Source organism: Megalops cyprinoides, chromosome 19, assembly GCF_013368585.1.
Source record: "Megalops cyprinoides isolate fMegCyp1 chromosome 19, fMegCyp1.pri, whole genome shotgun sequence".
NCBI classification, from domain to species: domain Eukaryota; kingdom Metazoa; phylum Chordata; class Actinopteri; order Elopiformes; family Megalopidae; genus Megalops; species Megalops cyprinoides.
The window spans coordinates 27,319,014-27,337,499 of record NC_050601.1 but is presented as its reverse complement, the minus strand read 5'-3'; the positions used below and the strand labels follow the sequence as shown (position 1 = coordinate 27,337,499).

Below are 18,486 nucleotides of genomic sequence, written 5' to 3'. Positions count from 1 at the left end.
TCAAACTGTGAGCAAACCGAGGCCACAAGTCCTGCATATGAGAGACTGTGCTGGCACTTGGAGGGAACACACACTACCCCTGGAGGACAGAGGAGCTTGAGACCTCCACTAAGATCCTCCCCAAATGCCATTCCATTACTGTATGAAGGTTAGCAAGCAAAAAAGATAGAGAATAGCTCAAAGTCAGGTAAGGTTTTAACTTAATTTATATGTAAAAAAAAAAAAAAAAAAAAAAAAAAAAACAGACATCGATCACTGTTTTTTTGTCTTTCGCTGGGGGAACATGTACAATTCAAGGAGGCTTTTCGGTCACCTGAACAGAGTAAAATAGTCCGAGCAAAGGGACAGCCAACAACACAAAGCGAAACACAGCCAAGGGTGACCAGGAAAAAGGGGGAACACAACAAAAATCAGGGAACATTAATCAAGTGCAGCTTTGGCCAGATTCAAAAGCAGGTCTTTCCTTTCCCCTCGGTTCAGTTTAGAGAAAACAGTTCAGGTACGTCTCTGCGTTCAGATACATGCAAGCTCAACAAAGCGTATGATCAGATACACATGGGAATAACAGTTTCAGAGGTTATGTTAAAATATGAAAATGTAAGTGTAATAAAGGATTTGGATTTGACAGGAAAAAAGCCACTCTATTTGAAAAAAGTCCACATACAATTAAAAAAAAAAAAAAAAAAACAGGTTGGGACTGTCAAGTCCAAGAGTAGCGCTTTCCAAAATGTCAGTGACCCCATGGTTTGTGGTTGTCCTTTTTGTTTTTGTTTGAATTTTTTTCCTGCCCACCAGTAAGAATACATCCAAAAGAAGATCCTATTTTCCACATGCGAACAAGATACTGCATCATCTATGAACAGCTGTGTCAGGTAAGTCAGTATCAAAGGCTAGCTGCCAGTGTAGAGAAAACGGCTCTTCTTGCAGAGCACACTCTTGCCTGTTTAAAATCAGATATGTTGCAAGCACTTGGCATGCTGCAGCTACACTGCTGGAGGTGTCCGTGTGGCCGGCGGGAGTGTGCTGGGTGGAATGGTTTCCTTGGCTGTGCAGTGCCACCTGCCCTGCCCCCACCCCCACACTGCAAAAAAAACAGTGACAATGTGTATATTGATGTGTAGACAGTGCAATGAAGTATATATAAATACATATATATACATACTTCATTACAAGATTATTCATCTTAAAAATAAGAAACACATTCCTATTTTTTATGATAAAACAAATCTTAAAATAAGAGAAGTAAGAACATAATTCCTTGCAGTGCAGCTCGCCCTCCCCCATGCTCTTGTTCCGGCACTTTCCGCTGGATCTCATGACGTTTTGGTTGGTTTCCCCAAAGGCTTCCCCGTGGCCTCATTTCACTGGTGGTGATCTGCTCAGATAGATGCCATTCTTCTCCGTTTGCTGTTTCCGTTTGTTTTTTTCCTTTTTGTTGTTATCAATAATTACTTTTTCTCCTTTTAACACATTCCAAAGTTCAAAGATGGTTTAACTTTTATTTTATTATTATTTTTTCCACTCTTTTTGGCACTTTGGACTGCTTGACGGAGCGGTGACCATTAAAAAAAGATAGGGAGGTGAGATGGTGGTCGTGTCTAGTCCTGGCTACCCAGTTCGCTGGCAGGCGTCCTGTCTGTGTTTTCAGCATTGCTTATGCTCTCCCCGTCCTCCGTTTTTGGCCGCTTGGGTTCCAGCGGCTCCACCTGGTCGCCATTGGGCCGTTTCGTTGGGAGGGAGGCAGAGGCGGAGGCGTGGGTGGCCAGCATGTGTAGGGGACTCGCAGCAACGGATGCTGTAACCAGAGGGAGGGGAGAGAGAGCTTAGAGTAGGTTTTGTAGGTGAACGCACCACAGTTCCTAACAGCTGTCCATTCTGTGCCAGGAAAAAATGGTTTGCACACAAGCCAACTGACAACACATCCATGCACACACACAAACACAAAAACGTGCTCAGATGAATGAGGCAAGAAATGACAAACTGTCACTGTGACACTTTTTTAAGGAAAGAAATGTATAAAACTCTTCCAATGCAAAATTGCTGACTCCTTATGGTGTTCACCAGATAATACAGAAACATATGACAGTTTGTCATTTATCCCAGTTCTGAGTGGGAGGTTGTGGGTGGGGCCTATTTCCTGTGGTGTTTTTGACATTAGCAGTATAGCAGCTTGTGGGCAGGGCCTGTCTGTGGTGTTATTGATACTAATGATACAGCAATTTATGGGTGGAGCCTTTTGCCCATGGTCAGATTCTTCATATGGTGGTTTGTGAGAAGAGCCTCTTACCTGTGGTGACCTGTCCTTGGATGGCAGTAGTGATGGGCACTACATGGGTGCCATTCTGTGTAATGGTCTTCACAGGGAGCTGGTGCTGCCCCAGGGGCACTGACTGCACTATTGCCACTGTCTGTAGGGGCGTGGCTTGGGACGTCTGGATGATTCGGCTGGCGGTGCCTATAGAAGCAGGGGTGACCGCAGGGACTGGCTCTACTTTCACTGGAAAAGGACAGCAAGAGGTACGTTTTCTTTCTGTTAATAATTTTCCTTCAAAAACGATTTGATTCAACTACTTGTATTCAGTATCTACATGTGGATTAACAGTTCTCAGATTCATGGGTGGGTGGAAGTGTGGATTAGTATTTAAAGAACTGCAGGTGTGCAAAGAGGTTGCAAGTCTGAATCCAGAATGTGACACTGAGGTTGTACACTTTCAATGCGGTGCTTCAACCTGCACTGCTTCAGTAACTATCCAGCAGTATAATATGGACGCTGTGTAAGTCAGGCTCCTTCCTCTTACCTTTGACCTCTTTGTGCTCCCCATTCTCCTGCGGCTCTGCCTTGACCGGGTTGACCAGGGCAGCCTGGGTAACCACTGCCTGACCAGCCACCGTGTAGGTGTTGGCCGCGGTCAGCGCTCCCATGGTGGCCACAGTCACGGTTGGGATCTGGTGAACTACATGAACTGTCTGCATGAGGGGCTGCTGGGACGTGGAGGTGGTCACGGGCGTGGCCACCGCGTAGGTGACTGGCTTGATGGTCTGTGGTAGCTGCCTCTGGACCGTGATTAGAACAGGCTGGCTGTTGAGTGGGGAGCCTGGAACGCAGTGGGGGTTCAAAATTATTACCCACCCAATAATGACAGGGCATTTTCAGCACTGATTCACTGTTACAGTACAAACAGCACCCCTTGCTGGATGACTGAGGTGGAGATGTGGTCATGTGAGGTCAGAGGTGCATTCATGTCTGCTAGAACAGCATTTCCCAACCCTGCTCCTGAAGGCACACCGTCCTGCATATCTTCTATCTATCCCTGCTCTACCTACCTGACTGAACTCATCAGTGGCACTTTTGATTAGCTGAGCACACCTGATTTAGTCAAGCAGGAAGGATACATAGAAGATATGCAGGACAGTGTGCCTCCAGGAGCAGGGTTGGGAAACACGGTGCTAGAAGATGTGGTGTTTTAGTAGAGAATGTGGTTGTGTTTCTTCTGAGTTAAGATGTGATTGTGTACCATTCGAGGTGCGGCTGTTTTTGTTGTACAGCTGGCTTCAAGATGTGGTCATGTTCATTCAAGCAGATGCTTTGCCATTAGGTGCAGTGGTGTTTGTTTAAACAGAGGTGAGGTCATGTTTGGGTCGAGATGTGGTTGCAGGTGTGGTTGTAATCACGTCCCCTCTCACCTGGAGTGCTCTGTGCGAAGTGCGCCTCTTGGATAACGGTGAGTTTGGGCTGGGCAGCAGCATTGGGGGTGGGGGCGGAGGCAGGGGTGGGCTCTGGGTCCATGTGCACCGGAGAGCCCTCCCGGGACAAGCTATCCGGGGTCTGCGCCCCACTCGAGTGAGCGGACAGCACCCCTGTGTGGTTGGGGGAGGCCGGTGCACTCCTGACAAGAGCAGGAGAGAGGCATTACCCAAGTTGCCCATTCACCACCCTTCTTTAATTTGCTCTTTCTCTCACCCCCCTTTCACTGAATTCTTCTGTCTCCATTTCCTCTTGTATCTTTCTAATAAGCAATACTTACCCTTTAGCTTCCAATGTTCATTAACCTATTTATAGTTAGTTATATTTATAGTATAATTGCATTTGTATCACTATCCTCACGTATTAATTGTATTTCTATTTTGAAATGCAAATTATCTTTTAAGATATTCACATTTTAATGTAAAAGTAACAGTATCAAGCATGTGATTGTAATGTCAATAATCTTCAAACTGAATCACTGCTGCAGTGCCTCAGTGTGTCCACAAGGAGGCGACAAAGGAACCCACTCGGCTGAGAAGGCCCAGCATTCCTGAGCAGGATTTTGTGGGAGGAGGGGAGGATTACCGGGAGGACAGGGGCCCGAGGGGGGTTCGGAAGCAGGGCACGCCCCTGGGCCGGCGCTTCCTGAAGGCCTGCTCAATGAGCTTGCTCTCGGATGCCGGGTCGATCCTCCAGAAGGAGCCCTTCCCCGGCTCCTCTTGGGACCTTGGAACTTTGATGAAGTAGCGGTTCAGGGAGAGGTTGTGGCGGATTGAATTCTGAAATGCAAAAAAAAAAAAACAACGTTGAAGGACTGGGTCTGAGCATCTGGGTCTGAATAATGCATCATGGTTTGGCGGGGAGATGTGTAACAGGCGAAATAAAACGCCTCCTGGATGACTTACACAAGTCACTCAAGTGTATGAGCTGGTGACAAACTTCATGTAAATGAAAGCTCACACATTAACCTGGAGGAGACTCAGTGTAACCTCTCCTAATCTTATCCATTCCATCAGATGGCTAAACCGCTAAAGCGCGGTAATTTGTTGCTTTATTAACGTGGGAAGAAAAAAATCATTACCGTCACAGCCCTAGTAGTAATAGCACTGGAGTGAAGAACACATGCCCTCAGCTGTACCATTTGAGTATACACCAGGCTAATCTGCTATGCAGGTCCCTTCAGATAAATAAACCACACTGTGTCCGGTCAGAAAGTATGATCTCTGACCTGAACTTGATGAGGACAGGATGTCACCATCCTACCTGCCAGCCCTTGTCAGCGGTCCTGTAGTAGGGGTAGTTTTTGGTGATGTGAGTGTAGATCCCATTCAGGGTCAGCTGTTTGTCGGGTGCCATGGTGATGGCTTGGACGATGAGCTGGGCATAGGAGTAGGGGGGCTTGGAGTCATCCTGAGGAGAGAGGAGTGCTTCAGGGGTAAGGGGAGGGGTACATCTGCGGCAAAGGTCAGCGCGACCTTTCACATCCAGGTCATGGCCCCTCTCAACATCAGCACACACAGGAGGAAATGGCTAACCTGTTCTTCTCTCATGTTAATTTACATTTTAACCCCCGTCTGTTACCCCAAATTATGGGCTGTGACACCACAAAGTGGGCACGTGCATTTTAAACCTCAAGTCTGAATTCTGCCATATTATTTTACTGGCTGAGCAGACACTTCCATTGTGACATACGCATCTTTAATGTTTATGCATTAATCAATCATGTAGCTGGAATTAAAAGAGCGATATCAGTTAAGCCCCTTGCTCAAGGGTACACCAGCAGGGCCCCACTCAAGATTCAATCTTGAAAGGATCAGTTTCCAAAAAGCTAGCCCACACACCTGTTTGCACTTAAAAATCACCTGCTAGACAACAGACATGCTGGTTAGAGAACTGGTCTTGTATCCAGTTTTGAGGGGGGGGGGTGTTGTTGTCTCACCTTGGGGCTGTCCCCTCCTGATGCCTCCTTGTCATTCTCGGACTGGGAATTATCCCCAATGAGCTGCAGGTCAGAGGTCACGAGGCGCCCCATCTTGTAGCCAGATGCCCCAGCCCCCCGTGGGCTTGACGGGCAGGAGTTGGCAGCACTGCAAGGGGGGAGAGCAGTACTTCATAACTGATCTCAGATCTGCGACCAAACACACTCTTTTCCAAGGCTTTTCAGGTAAGGCATGATAAATAGAATGAAAACCAAAGACATTCAGTGTCTGGCTTCCACTGAGAAACAAGTAAAGGAAAATATATTTTATGCAATATTTAAATATCCACTATATTTCTTAGTCTTGTTCTACAAAAATCTAGATAAAGACTTAAAGTAACATAACTGAAAACTGATGCAACTGCAATAAACTGCCTTTAAAATTGAAGTGCAGCCATGTTAAGCTTGTTCTGGAATGCAAGAATAACAGAAACAAACAGTTTACAGACTCTTAAGATTCCTCTCTCATTTGAGCACTGCCATTTTACGTGGGTGCCATCTGCCAACCTTATAATCTAATCAGTTCAACACTCAGACATACTGGGAGGGAGTCTTGCCTGTGCAAAGGTTTGAGAGATATTGTGTGGTAGGAGCCTTCATGTGATCATTAAAAAGTCTCCACCCCATTTTTTTAATTCTCCTCCCTCATTTAATCCCTACTCTACAGAGATTGGGCTTCTCGTCCGTATCTGTGGATGATGTCTGGCTGGGAGGGGTGTCGGGTGTCAGGGGCGGGGTCATCATACCTGATAGTGCCCGTGGGGGATGGCAGGGGGCTCATGAGGTGGGAGATGTTGTCCGGGATGCTGATGGTGAGGGGTGAGATCTGTGGCTGGACGGGCTTGACAGGCGACTCAGGAGCCTCCCGTCGCTCCTTCTTGCAGCTGGCCAGGGCAGTGAAGGTGATCTTAATGTTGGTGCTAGGAAACCTAAATGTGCATCTGCCAAGGAGAAAAAAAAAACAGGAGCAAGAGCCGACATGAGACCAGGGCCATCCAGCAGAGGGCGCCCCTTCAGGCTTGGCCGCTCACTGCGCAAATGAAGGGTTCAACATCAGCATGGCAGCACGGCAGAATGTTCTTGTATCATACAGCTGTGCAAATCCCTGAGAAAGACAACTGGAGAGTGTCACTTTTTCCCTTTCACATTTCAACATCTTATCGAACGCATGGAGATCTGTTGTGATGATTCAGGCTGAAAGCAGTCTCCAAGCTATCCCTAGAGTACACATGCATACATAAACATAAATAAAACTAATAAAACTCAAAAAGCCCAGACCTGACTAGACCAGGCTCAACAACTAATGCTGACCCCGCCCCTCTCTGTCAGCAGTCCACTGAGATCAAAGTTCCCACTGTATGAATGTTCTCTCCCCCTTTGGTTGGCAGGCCAGTTAGTGCACTACGGGCTGAGCCTCTGGCAACACAAACGCACCATGTGACAGACACATGCTGAGGGAGCGTTGTGTCCCTGACACAGTCTAGAGGCTGCTTCTCCGTTCTCATGGGGCGTGAATGCGCTGGACCCCGCCCGTATGCTCTACTCCATCTGGTGATGGACCAGTTCCCATCGCCAAGCAACCCACACCCACAGCTGCCTTCCATTTCTCGTCTTGAGAGATGCTTGTGTCAAACCTTGCACCGTGGCCGATTTTAACAGCATTCTCAGGTGCATTTGTCACTTTTGTCCTGGTTTTTGGCTTTTTTAACCAAATTCAATATTTGTGAGGTTTTTTCTAGGGTGTGGAAGGGTGGTTCTAAGGTGGGCCTTTTGTGCCTGTCTGTCCAGCAAGCTTTTCCTTCTATGGTCAAGCCATCAGCCATTCAAAAAGCTAAGATCATTTTTCATACATTTTCATGAAATGGTTGTGTAATTGCCTCTGTGCTAAGGAGATGATTACAAACCAAGCACAGGCCACACGAGTAAGTCCATTAACTTGTGCTTCCAGCATAGTGCTGCTCTACATCAACCAATACGCAACCCCCCCCCCCCACTTCTTCTGTTAGTCAAACCCTGAACATCTGTTTGTGATGGTCAATTCCGCAATCCTATCTGTGATTTTGCAATTGTGGGAAAGCCTGTGCCATACTTATATCACAGTGCATTATGGGGTAGTTTGCACAAAGTGGTGACATCTGTAATCCTTCAGTAGATGCAGATAAGCAAACAGGTACAACCTATGACACTGTATGGCAATTTGCACTCAATAACATTTGTTATTATCTGTGTCATAGATAGCTATGAACATAATTTCTGCTAAGTTTTAAAACTGGTAAACCAAAGCATTTGGTTCTGAATGTTTCCAGGTTCTTGGTTAATTTAAACACTTAAACACGATTTGACTGAAGACAACTCACATTATTGACATAACTCTGCATTAACAGTTAATATTGCCAACAGTATCAGATTCATGTTAAGGCTCACGTTAAGCACACAGGTATACTGGCAGAGCCCTTGTTCAGCACTGATCCTGGAACTGCCTCTTCTTTACTCAAGCCATGCTCCTGAACATGAAAAACTAATTAAGTAGAAAGTAAGTGCCAACTTGGACTGAAGTACAAAACACTACAGGGTCAGCAGAAGAAAAGGAAACATGGAGAAAAGCAGCTTAATTTATTAAGGCATTTTTATTTCCCTCTGAACAGTCAAAGGGTCTTGTCCATCTGGACCACACCACACCTGCACTAGGCTGCACTGTCTAATGCAGGGGTGGGCAACATTATTTTCCCAGATGGCCATACTTACTTTGATAAAGTAAGCCGAGGGCCACACATTGGACGATTGAAATGAAACATGAAACGCATAGTGCTGTTGTGTTAAATGACATGAATTTGATATACATGACAGACTACTTTACAGTAGCCTATTTGCCAGCTTACTCAAAGGCCTGACATTTTTTTACAGCTTTATGTCAATCTGGTGTACTCTGCGGTTACAATAAAAAGATTTACTTTCATAAAACAATCCAACCGGATGCCCTTTTTGACAATTCAGCAGTCAACTCTTCATCGATGACTTCCACACGCCAAGTAACTGTGCGACGCGAGAGACTCACATTTTCAAACTGACTTTTCTTGTCAGGGCACAGTATGCTAGCCGCCTCTACCATACAGTCTTTTAAAAACTCACCATCTGAAAATGGCTTGCTGTGTTTTGCGATTTTGTGTGACAGCATGTAGCTAACTTTTGCTGCCAATTCTTGGACTGTAGACTGCTTTGTAAAAATGTTCTACCTGGCAATTAAGTTGGAAGACAATTTCATCGCTTTTTCTTCTCTATCCCACAAAGACAAGTTTGTGGCATAGTTAGCATGCTTAGTACTGATATGTCTATTAATGTTGTATTCTTTGTAACTCCTAGGATCCCTCCAAGTTAACTCCAAATGGCCTCTTTATGATGAAATATTATGCTACAGTTTAACTGTCATGTCATACAGTTCAGGAATCTAGGAAAAAAGAACAGGGTCAGGAGTTATGGCCAAAAATGTTAGCTGAACTTTGACCTGATGGTGGCGCTAAAGGGCTTGATTTGCTGACCCCAAAATTGGTGAGTGGACAGCTGGGACTGTCCTCTATGAGTGTGCCAAATTTCATAAAATTAATAATAATAAGAAGAAAAATAAAACTAACGAAAACAACAGGGTTCCAGCACCTTCGGTGCTTGGCCCCTAATAAAACCTAACCCAACTACAATAATTTAACACTAAATAACAGTTACAGTACTGTAATGTCAGTTTCAGAGCACCAGAGGGCAAATATTTCAATCAACAACTGACTCAGGCATTTAAGTGGCACCGAAACGAGGGACTGAAATCTGTGTTGCGATTTGGTCCGGTACATACCGGTCGTATACGGTACCCAACCCTATACACATCCCTCAGATATCTGGTCAAGTACGTACCTATCCTGAGTGAACTGGACCTTTTGAAGCCATACAGTCTCCTGGCACATGAGAAGGGTATGAACACTGGTGTACTGTGCCCTCCTCAACAAAATTAGACCCTTGAAATTACTATTATTTAAAAACACATCAGTGTGGGGATTAGAGGAGTGGAATTTACCTGTGGAAAGAGAATTCCTACTTTCAAACTCAATTTCCAAATAGACTTAACTAGTTTGTGTAACCGTTTAACTCACAGTAACTGAAGTGGTAGCAGTAATATTTTATCTTCTTTTAAAACATTCTATTGGTAGTAGATAGGAGAAAGTGGTTCAAAAACAAGAGAGAGGGGAAAGAAATGAAATGGAAAAAACTGTCATTGAGTCAGCTCCTCTTTCAATCTCATTCCAGGTAAAATCTAATCTAGACATAGGTGTGCCTTTGTGTGTGTGTATATGTGTGTGTGTGTGTATTTATTTATGGGTTGGGGGGGAGGGGGGTGTCTTGGCAACAGTCTCTCTAAATGCATAAACTGCACTCTGAAACACTAGTGTTCTCCACATCAACTCCATAGAATCTACACTATGCCAAAAAGGAAATGCTTCAATCTTCAAGCTTTGATGGTGCTGTTATATCAACAAGCCCTTAGCTGTGCACCGGCTGGGAGTGATGCAGGTGAACTGAGACTAAATTAAAGGACGCAGTCTCTCCCAAGGCAATAACACTCGCACTCTCTCTCTGGCCTCCAACCAAGGCAATAACACTCACAGGCCCTGTTCACACCTGGTATTAACATGCGTCTTGGGTGATCCGATCACAAGTGGACAACTCTAAATATGTCTGTTCACACCTGGCACTAAAATGCGTCCCCACATGCGTCTCAAGTGACCACCTGTGATCGGATCTCACTTTTGATGTAATATATTGCATTACACCTTTGAGGGTTGGAAGCATTTGAGGTAAGCTTGTGAACTCTAGTTGTTGTTGTTGCCTGTTATTGCACTTTAAAACCCTTTTGCACGTAACTTATTTTTCATGCTATGTAGCGCACATGGTTCATTTTGTTTTCATTAGCGTTATTTAGCTTCTCATAGTTTTCAGTTAGCATTTGCTATATTTTTTTAACGTTAAATCGCTGTTGCTTCAAAGCTAAAATTAGCTAGAATTTTTCCAATCTCAGGTTCTAATTGCACCGGTTTTAGCTTATGCGCTAAACAGCTAATCACACTGGTGTGAACGCCGTTGGCACGCGAATGAGTACGTACTTCCGCTTAAGCAGAGGACGTCAGTTGAGTAGGCGGTCCTTCAATGTGGCCCAGGACGCATTTGTGTTCACACTGCTAGGTGTGTAGAGGGCCACATTCTCTCTCTGGCCTCCACCCAAGTCAATAACTCTCTCTCTAGCCTTTGCTGTGCTAATGATGAAACTGTTTGTTTCTGAAATTAGGCTCACGCTGGCTTTTAGCACCATTGTGTGCTATTCCTTACAGAATCAAAAAGTTTTAAATACCAATGATACCAATTATGTAAAATATATTTAATATGGTAAAACCTTCAACCTGCGCATGGGGAGAAAAGATAGGCCTGGGCTTGACCATTCACATGCAGCTACGATGGACTGGATTAACGAATTGATCAAAACACATATCCCTAGTAACTAGGGATGTCACCAGATCCGATACTTCGGAACCAAGTTGATGCCAAAATTCTGAAAACGTCACGGTACTCGTTTTTCTACAGTACCGTAGCTACTGGGGATGCAGCTGCAGCGACAGCTCCGCCTCGACTCATTGAAAACAAAAACAGCAAGAGTCGTGTATAGAAGTAGCCTACTTTGCCTTTGAGGCGGGTCGTCAGGGAATAATGATAAATTCACAAAAACCAGTATGCATACGGTGCCTTCAAACTTTTCAGACGAAAGGAAGAAACACTTCCAACGTAGCGAAGCACCTCAAAGACAGACATCCAGATTTATTCAAAGAATTCAAGGTGAGTGAGTTTCAATTCATGTTAACGTTACATTAACAACGTATCCAAAGTGTTATCCTTGTTATCCTTAGCCTGAAATAGCTTACACGTTACCATTATTTTTGTTTGAGACAGATGGCATATTGCTGTGTAGCCAACTATGTTCCATACAACATTTGCAATGGCTATTACTTGAAGGCTACATGCCACTGTTGTTGTTTTTTGTAATGTTCAAATGTTTTTGATAAAGTTTTATGTTGAAGTACATGGGATTTATTGTTTTGTTTTTTTTTACCGCGGTATCGAATTGGGTATTGAGAATCGTGGAATTTCACTGGTATTGGTATCAACTACTAAATTTCTGGTATCGTGACATGCCTACTAGTAACTACTGCAGAGAGGGTTTCCATGTGAAAAAGCTAAGAGCAGTTTCACATTCGGGATAAGGGTTGAGAGCATTTTGTTTCACTGATTAAGAGCTCTTCAACCACCATGCCAATCAATGGATCAATAATGCAGCTGTCCTCTGCAATCACTACTACCACTACTATACTGCGCAGAGCTCCAGCACTGACCTCTCAGCGCTGCAGCAGCAACACCTGGCTTTGAGGCTTCACCTCACCTGTGAGCGCAAGGGTCACCAAACCAAATCAATAGGCATTCCAATTAAAATGGTGTTTTGCGTTTCTCACCACTGTGATTATATAATAGCCTTTACTGTTTCAGCTCCTCGTGTTTAGTGATAAATGTTTTGTGTCTGATTTCTGTAAAAAAAATAAAGTTTTAAAGAAAATCTACAAGTTCTAACATGCAACCTTATTGTGGATTCAGTCTTATGTAGATTCTAGGGCAAAATGGTCATGTTGTAAACTGCAGTAATGGCTTAGGAGGCATGGTGTACTACACCTGGTATAAAATGCCATCAGGTTAATTAACCAAGTGTCACCTGCCATGTTTTCCCACAACAGGTGGCTGAAATAAAAAATGTAACCAAATGGGCAGAGAGGTGTTTAATGCGAGTGTGTAGGTTTGATTTCTGGAGAGGTGTAAGGGGCATGTAGGTCTGACAGGTGGAGAAGTATTCCAGGGGCACATGTAAGTCTTTGTGGTGGAGAGGTATTTAAAGTGGACATGAGACAATAGATGTAGTTAGCATAACTTACAAGATGGATTCCCACTCTAAAACTCCTAATAGGTTTAACACTGTCAGTGAAACTGGATTAAAAATAATAAGTAATCTAAGTTACATTTTTGAAACAAGTGTAGCGCCATCTTGTTTTAGCACAGAATGCGACGTCATGAGGTTGGACGTTCTGCATTAGTTCACATTAGCTAACTAGTGACAGCACTGACAATCAGTGACTCAATGGAAAATAAGAAAAGCCAGACTAAAGTGATGCAAGGGGGGTCACTTTTGTATTGCCCCTGGATACAGCAATGAATTTTATACAGTCAAAAACCAAAGAAAGATTGTCCACTTTCATACTTTGCCTCTTAAGCGGCAAGCGGTTCTTTATCGTTGGCTAGCTGCACTGAAACGAAAGAATCCCCCAGTTAGCCGTAATGCTAGGGTTTATAGCGAGCACTTTGTAAACGAGGATGATGTGGACGAGAGTCAGGTGTTCTGGTGGTTCGCTGGACCAAGAAGCTGAAGTCCGAGGCCGCTCCCTCTGTGTTTGACTTTTCTTCTTATAAGATTGCTATTAGACTGGGTTGGACGGTCTGTACAGCCAAAGAAGTAGCTGTGCGCCGTAAGGAAAGGGCCCAATGGCACACTCATCTGGCAGAGCAGAGAGAGATACGACCAGGGTTATGTTACGTCTTTTCTCGTCAAAGCACAGCCATCTAGTTTACAAGATAATGATTAGATACTATGTAAGGGATAATGTACAGCGAGCCAGTCTTTATTGCGAAATAAACCCTGACGGGGTGATGCAGGACCCCGATGCGAAACTGTACATTATCCGCTTATTACACGGCTACTTACTACAGAAATCAATAATTTGACACAAAATATTGATCTAAAAAATGATTTTATTGATTTTTATTACTTTTCTCTTGAACAACAAGCAAGTTTCTCTCGAAATTCTATGTACCACTGCCGCAACTGCTGTCTTCCTTGGTCAACTTTCCAACTAACCAACCTCATGATGTAGTCAGTGATGCAACGGCAATATGCCGGTGAGCCAAAGCGAAAGCATAAGTTAGCACCAAACATAAATCTACTATAATTTAACATGTAATTGTTTTATATCCAAAATTTTCTTAAAATAGATTCCAACGCACTTAATTCTGTACAAAATTTATCAAACTTAGGCTGTTTCATGTCCACTTTAAGGGTGTGTCTGGTGTTTTGTTTTTGAGTCAGTGATGAGTTCTAACAAAATTTTTTCCAAGAACAGTTTGACATAGCTACTGAGCAATGGCATTTTCACCATACTCAAACATTCTGTATTGGAATTGTGAAAGGATCTCTGCTGGTTCTACGACTAATGTGTTTGGTTATGCCAAAAGATTTGCTATTCTCCTGTAGTGAAAACAGGAACCTTGGATGTTGGCAAAGACATTTTGGAGTGTGAAGCCACTTTGAGCTATGAGTTTTGCCTTAAAAGCAAAAAAAATTAAATGAAAATCAAAATTTACTGACAATTTTGTTCAGATTCATTGACTCTTCAAAATGACTCATATTGTGAGCATTAGTACTGCATGGCTAAGAAATGACTGCGCTAAGGTGGTGACACACAGTGCAATTCCCACAGTTCCAAACTTTGGTGTTGTGCCATCTCCAGCTTCCCTGATTCTACAGTATCCCAAGCATAACATTCACTTCCAGTGCACTCACCAGCAATCTGAACCACTCTTTATCTTAATCTAATACATATAACATATGTGGCTTCACAAATACTTTATAATCTCTGTCGTTATTGGGTGTAAAGATGTTATGAGAGAATCATGCTCTTGCACATCCCGTGTATTATTCATAAAACTTATCTATGGTGCACACCAGCTGATTATTTTGCCTTCCTGCCATCATTATTTACTCAGCAGTTTGGAGAGTGACAGATGCTGGTTTTCATGGGAGTCCTGCCAACGTTTAATCGTTGCCTAAAGAATGAGCTCTGGATCCATTTCTGTTCTCCCAAAAAAAGTCACCAATTCCTGCTTCTCCTGAACAAAATGAAACGCTGGAATATTCTGCTTCAACAGTGAGAAAAGACACCTCTGTTGCTCATTTCAAGTTGCCTCGTCTTGTTTATGTGAATCACATCCTGTGTATGTGTGTGTGTGTGACTGTGGTATAAAAAGAGAGCAGTGGTGCTGAGGTATTCTTTTTTGGGGGCGGGGGGGGGGGGGGGTGTCTTCATCATTGCTTTCACTGAAACCACACATCAGAGATCAGACAACAGTCTGCAGCAGTGCAGTTGCCTTGCTTTACCAACTCATTTCACTGATCTTCACGTTCACACATGGACTTTATAATGTGATGTTGTGTGTCCAACAATTCATAGCTCGGCTGTTAACTACGTTGCTGTCAATAAATGTATCTGCAACATGACTAACTGTAAACGTAATGTAACAGCTAACACTAACCCACACTGCAATCAGATGTTGCACTAATGTTGAGGATACCTACTCGGATGCACTGACGGGACACGAATTTCCACCAGAAAGAGCATTTACAGTATAGTGATCAGAAGAGGCAGCTGATGTTGATGGACACAGGATTTCACATTTGCAAGGGAAAACTGGATCAGCTTCTGTCAGCGCAAGTGACAGCCACAGCCTGGAAACAGTAGCATGCTGAGAGATGAGACCCTAAGAGAACTGCAGAGTGTGTTTTTGCATCCAACACCATCATCTGTTCCCACTACCTAACATACAGGATCCAACACACCTGTCAAGAACTCCATCCATCAGCTCTATACACAGCCCTTAGGCACCTCTCAGCCAATCAGATCTACAAATGCTCTTAAACACGTCTCCAACCAACAGACCAACACACGCCCCTTTACACACCTTTCCAACAATCAGCCAGCCACCAGCTGCACACACCCTCACCAACCCCACATATGCACTCTGTGTTACTAGGTCTTTAATATACCATCTACGGCAGAAACCAGCGTTCCATTTTTATGAAGATCCAGCCAGATTTGAACTCTAAAAGACTGCTGATGGTCAGACTGATGCTGATCCTTTGGTTGCTGACTATCAACCCCATCCTCAGCTTTACACCCAAACAGTGCTAGCTAAGGAGACTGGCACAAATGTACTCCAAAGAAAGACAAGTACAGCTACTTGACACACGTAAGTCAAACCACCCTCCAAGTGGATAAAATACAGCCCAGCAAAGCTACATGCAAAAAACTTATGCACATACTGAGCCGCCATCAAACAGGAAAAGGTATGTGAAAAGACACAGCACTATGAAATGACAATCCACTGCGTATCAGGCCATAAGAGAAGTGTGACTTATGCTCCTAAGAAAGAAATAAGGGAAAAAATACTTTCCAGACTGAACACATTAGCAGTAGAGGGATAATTCATATCAGCCTCATTTACTGCATTCTGGTTACCTGAGACTGAGTCTGTGGTTGAATTACTTCCTCAGCAGAAATAACTCATTGTTCTATATCTTACTAATTTATACAACTGGGTTTTAACTGAAGCAAAGCAGCCTGAATACCTCTCTTTAAACCGACAAACGGAGTGTGCCATTTACAACCGAGGGAGATTAACAGCATTTTAATCAAAGGGCCATTTTCACACTAATTTCCTGTAATTTTCTGGCCACATCGGAATACATATCCAAACTGTGACGCTAGTGCTTCCGTGGTGTTTTTAGGTTATGCCCCCTGCTCAGGGGTATAAGAACAGTGCGTCATCCCAGCTTCGAACCTGCAGGCCTTTCACACAGGGGCAAGTTCCGTAAACACTACCCCACACTTGGCAGCCACACAAGAATGCGAAGAATGTTCATCCGCACGTAACTTGCTAGATACTGTACACGAGCACCTACGGTCAGAAGTATTTGACTGTTCTGTAGCAGTGTGGTAATTAAACAGTGATCTACGAAATGTCTTAACCAAGAAAGCTAACCCTTCTGTTTTGCGAACACATGCTAATGCAAGGATTTGACCAAAGTTACGAACACTGTTAGGTTTCCTGAAATAAGCAGCTAAAGTTCAAACACTGCTTTTTTAATCCTTAACGAGCTTGTACGGTTACAGAACGAGGACGTGGTCTGTTGACCATTTCAAATGACAAATTTCGGTTTAAAAAAAAGCCGTGTTTATATATGATCAGCTTGTACGCTTCCATCATCACCACAGTAAACAGTTCCGCGTTTTGTATAATACACCGCCCGATCCACGTTTGATGTTTTCAACGAAACATGACGATCAAACCAACTAGAGGCTTCCCACACCAAAGCCATTTCAGTTCTTAGTGCAACCCGCATAATGGCTGTCACCATGGACCAAAATATTTACAATGCATGACCCCATTCTTGATTCTTCCCCAGCGTAAAGCACCCCAAGCCATCAACTCGCTAAATATGTCGGTAGCAGACTAGCTAGTGATGTACAGTTTTCATTCTTGTTCAGCGTTTCTAGGCTTGGTGATAAGATCCACGACCGCTATCTAGCGAAGAAGCCGCAGCTAGCTAGTGTTAACACATGCTGTAGTTACGGAGTGCAGCTCGACAACAACAACAAAGAAGAAACTTAAAAGACACGGTTTCTCTACTCACACGCGTGGTAGCTGCAGCGGAGGCGCCCCGCGTCTCAGGAACACCCCATCCACGAACACCCCGTTTTTTCCGAGGCATCTTAAGTAGAAATCTCCGCCGCCCGCCCCGTCCTCTCCCGCCGTGAAAATTTCCAGATGGCGGCGGGATATGAAGCTGGAGTGACCCATGCTCACATCCACGGAGCCTTGCGACGAGTTTCGCCCGATGGTCACCGAGCGCTTCTTCATCAGGTATTCGAATTCTCGGCCCTCTAGCCGGGCGACCGCCGGCCCCGACAACCCGCTAACCACCGCCATCTTACAGGATAAGGGGGTATATTTCACAAATGGATTGGAAAAACACCTGGATCCAGACGCCAGTACAGTGGTTCTGAATATGGTCGCTAATGGGCAAATCTCGAAAAGGGGGATCCAAATTTAAACAGAAAATTTTAGATGGGAACGTGCCAGATCAGGGACAGCGGCACCGACCCACCGCCGCGACACCGAGAGAAAGGGAAGGAGAAAGAGCCAACCAAACGACGAAGGAGGCGGATACAGAATGAGTGACTAACTCAAAGACCAATTGAAAATGAAACTGAATCTAAAGCGGTTCAGGAACAGCCAATAGGAGTCTAAGACATGGCCGGTTGATTCAACGAAGATCGGTTGCACTGTGTACTAAACGTAAATGAATGGTGAATTATAAAATGTGGTTAGAGAGCTGCAGTGGCGGAGTTTGAGTTTTTGCTTGCCCTCAATTAAAAAGCAGCTCTATTGTTACTGTACTCTCTCGCAATATTCAAACACTTTGCACGACAGAGACATGTCATTAGGATATGGGCGATAAGATATTGGAGGAAAACTGGTGATTTCATATTGTTCTGGCCCATCTTGTTCTGGAAGACAATAGTGCTCTAGTCTAAGGTTCTTCAATCTGGGTCGTCGCCAGTACAGCTGGGTCTCGGAGACGTCCAATACAGTAAGGTGGATGAGTACATAAAATACTAAAATTCTTCACTATAAACCACTTTCTGCAATTAGGGTGTTTTGCGCATTCCAGTATGTGACAATAAACGCACAATTTGACAGATGAAAGACAGATTGATAATGCAGAAATATTATGACCTGGTTTGCTTGAAAATTTAATTGAAAATTATATGCTTATACTTTCCAAATGCCTTTTACG

General features: G+C 44.0%; 1 protein-coding gene across 1 annotated transcript; it reads right to left on the bottom strand.

The window, feature by feature from the left end:
* Positions 1-277: 277 nt before the first annotated feature.
* Positions 278-17,802, bottom strand: LOC118794887 (forkhead box protein K2-like). Its single transcript, XM_036553177.1, has 9 exons — positions 17,320-17,802; positions 6,470-6,664; positions 5,685-5,832; positions 5,009-5,155; positions 4,331-4,524; positions 3,685-3,887; positions 2,799-3,095; positions 2,288-2,497; positions 278-1,795 (listed from the first exon to the last, which is right to left on the bottom strand). Exons 1-9 carry the CDS (start codon positions 17,613-17,615, stop codon positions 1,599-1,601), a joined length of 1,887 nt encoding a protein of 628 aa, XP_036409070.1. The 5' UTR covers positions 17,616-17,802; the 3' UTR covers positions 278-1,598.
* Between the last annotated feature and the right edge of the window lie 684 nt (positions 17,803-18,486).

What these genes read in the sequence shown, in the direction of transcription:
- LOC118794887 (XM_036553177.1), bottom strand. Translation starts at nt 17,615, where the DNA reads ATGGCGGTGGTTAGCGGGTTGTCGGGGCCGGCGGTCGCCCGGCTAGAG. An exon ending in TCCCCCACGGGCACTATCAG is followed by an intron (nt 5,833 to 6,469) that starts GTATGATGACCC and finishes CCCCCCTTGCAG; the next exon opens with TGCTGCCAACTCCTGCCCGT. An exon ending in CTCGGGCCCCTGTCCTCCCG is followed by an intron (nt 3,888 to 4,330) that starts GTAATCCTCCCC and finishes TGCTCTTGTCAG; the next exon opens with GAGTGCACCGGCCTCCCCCA.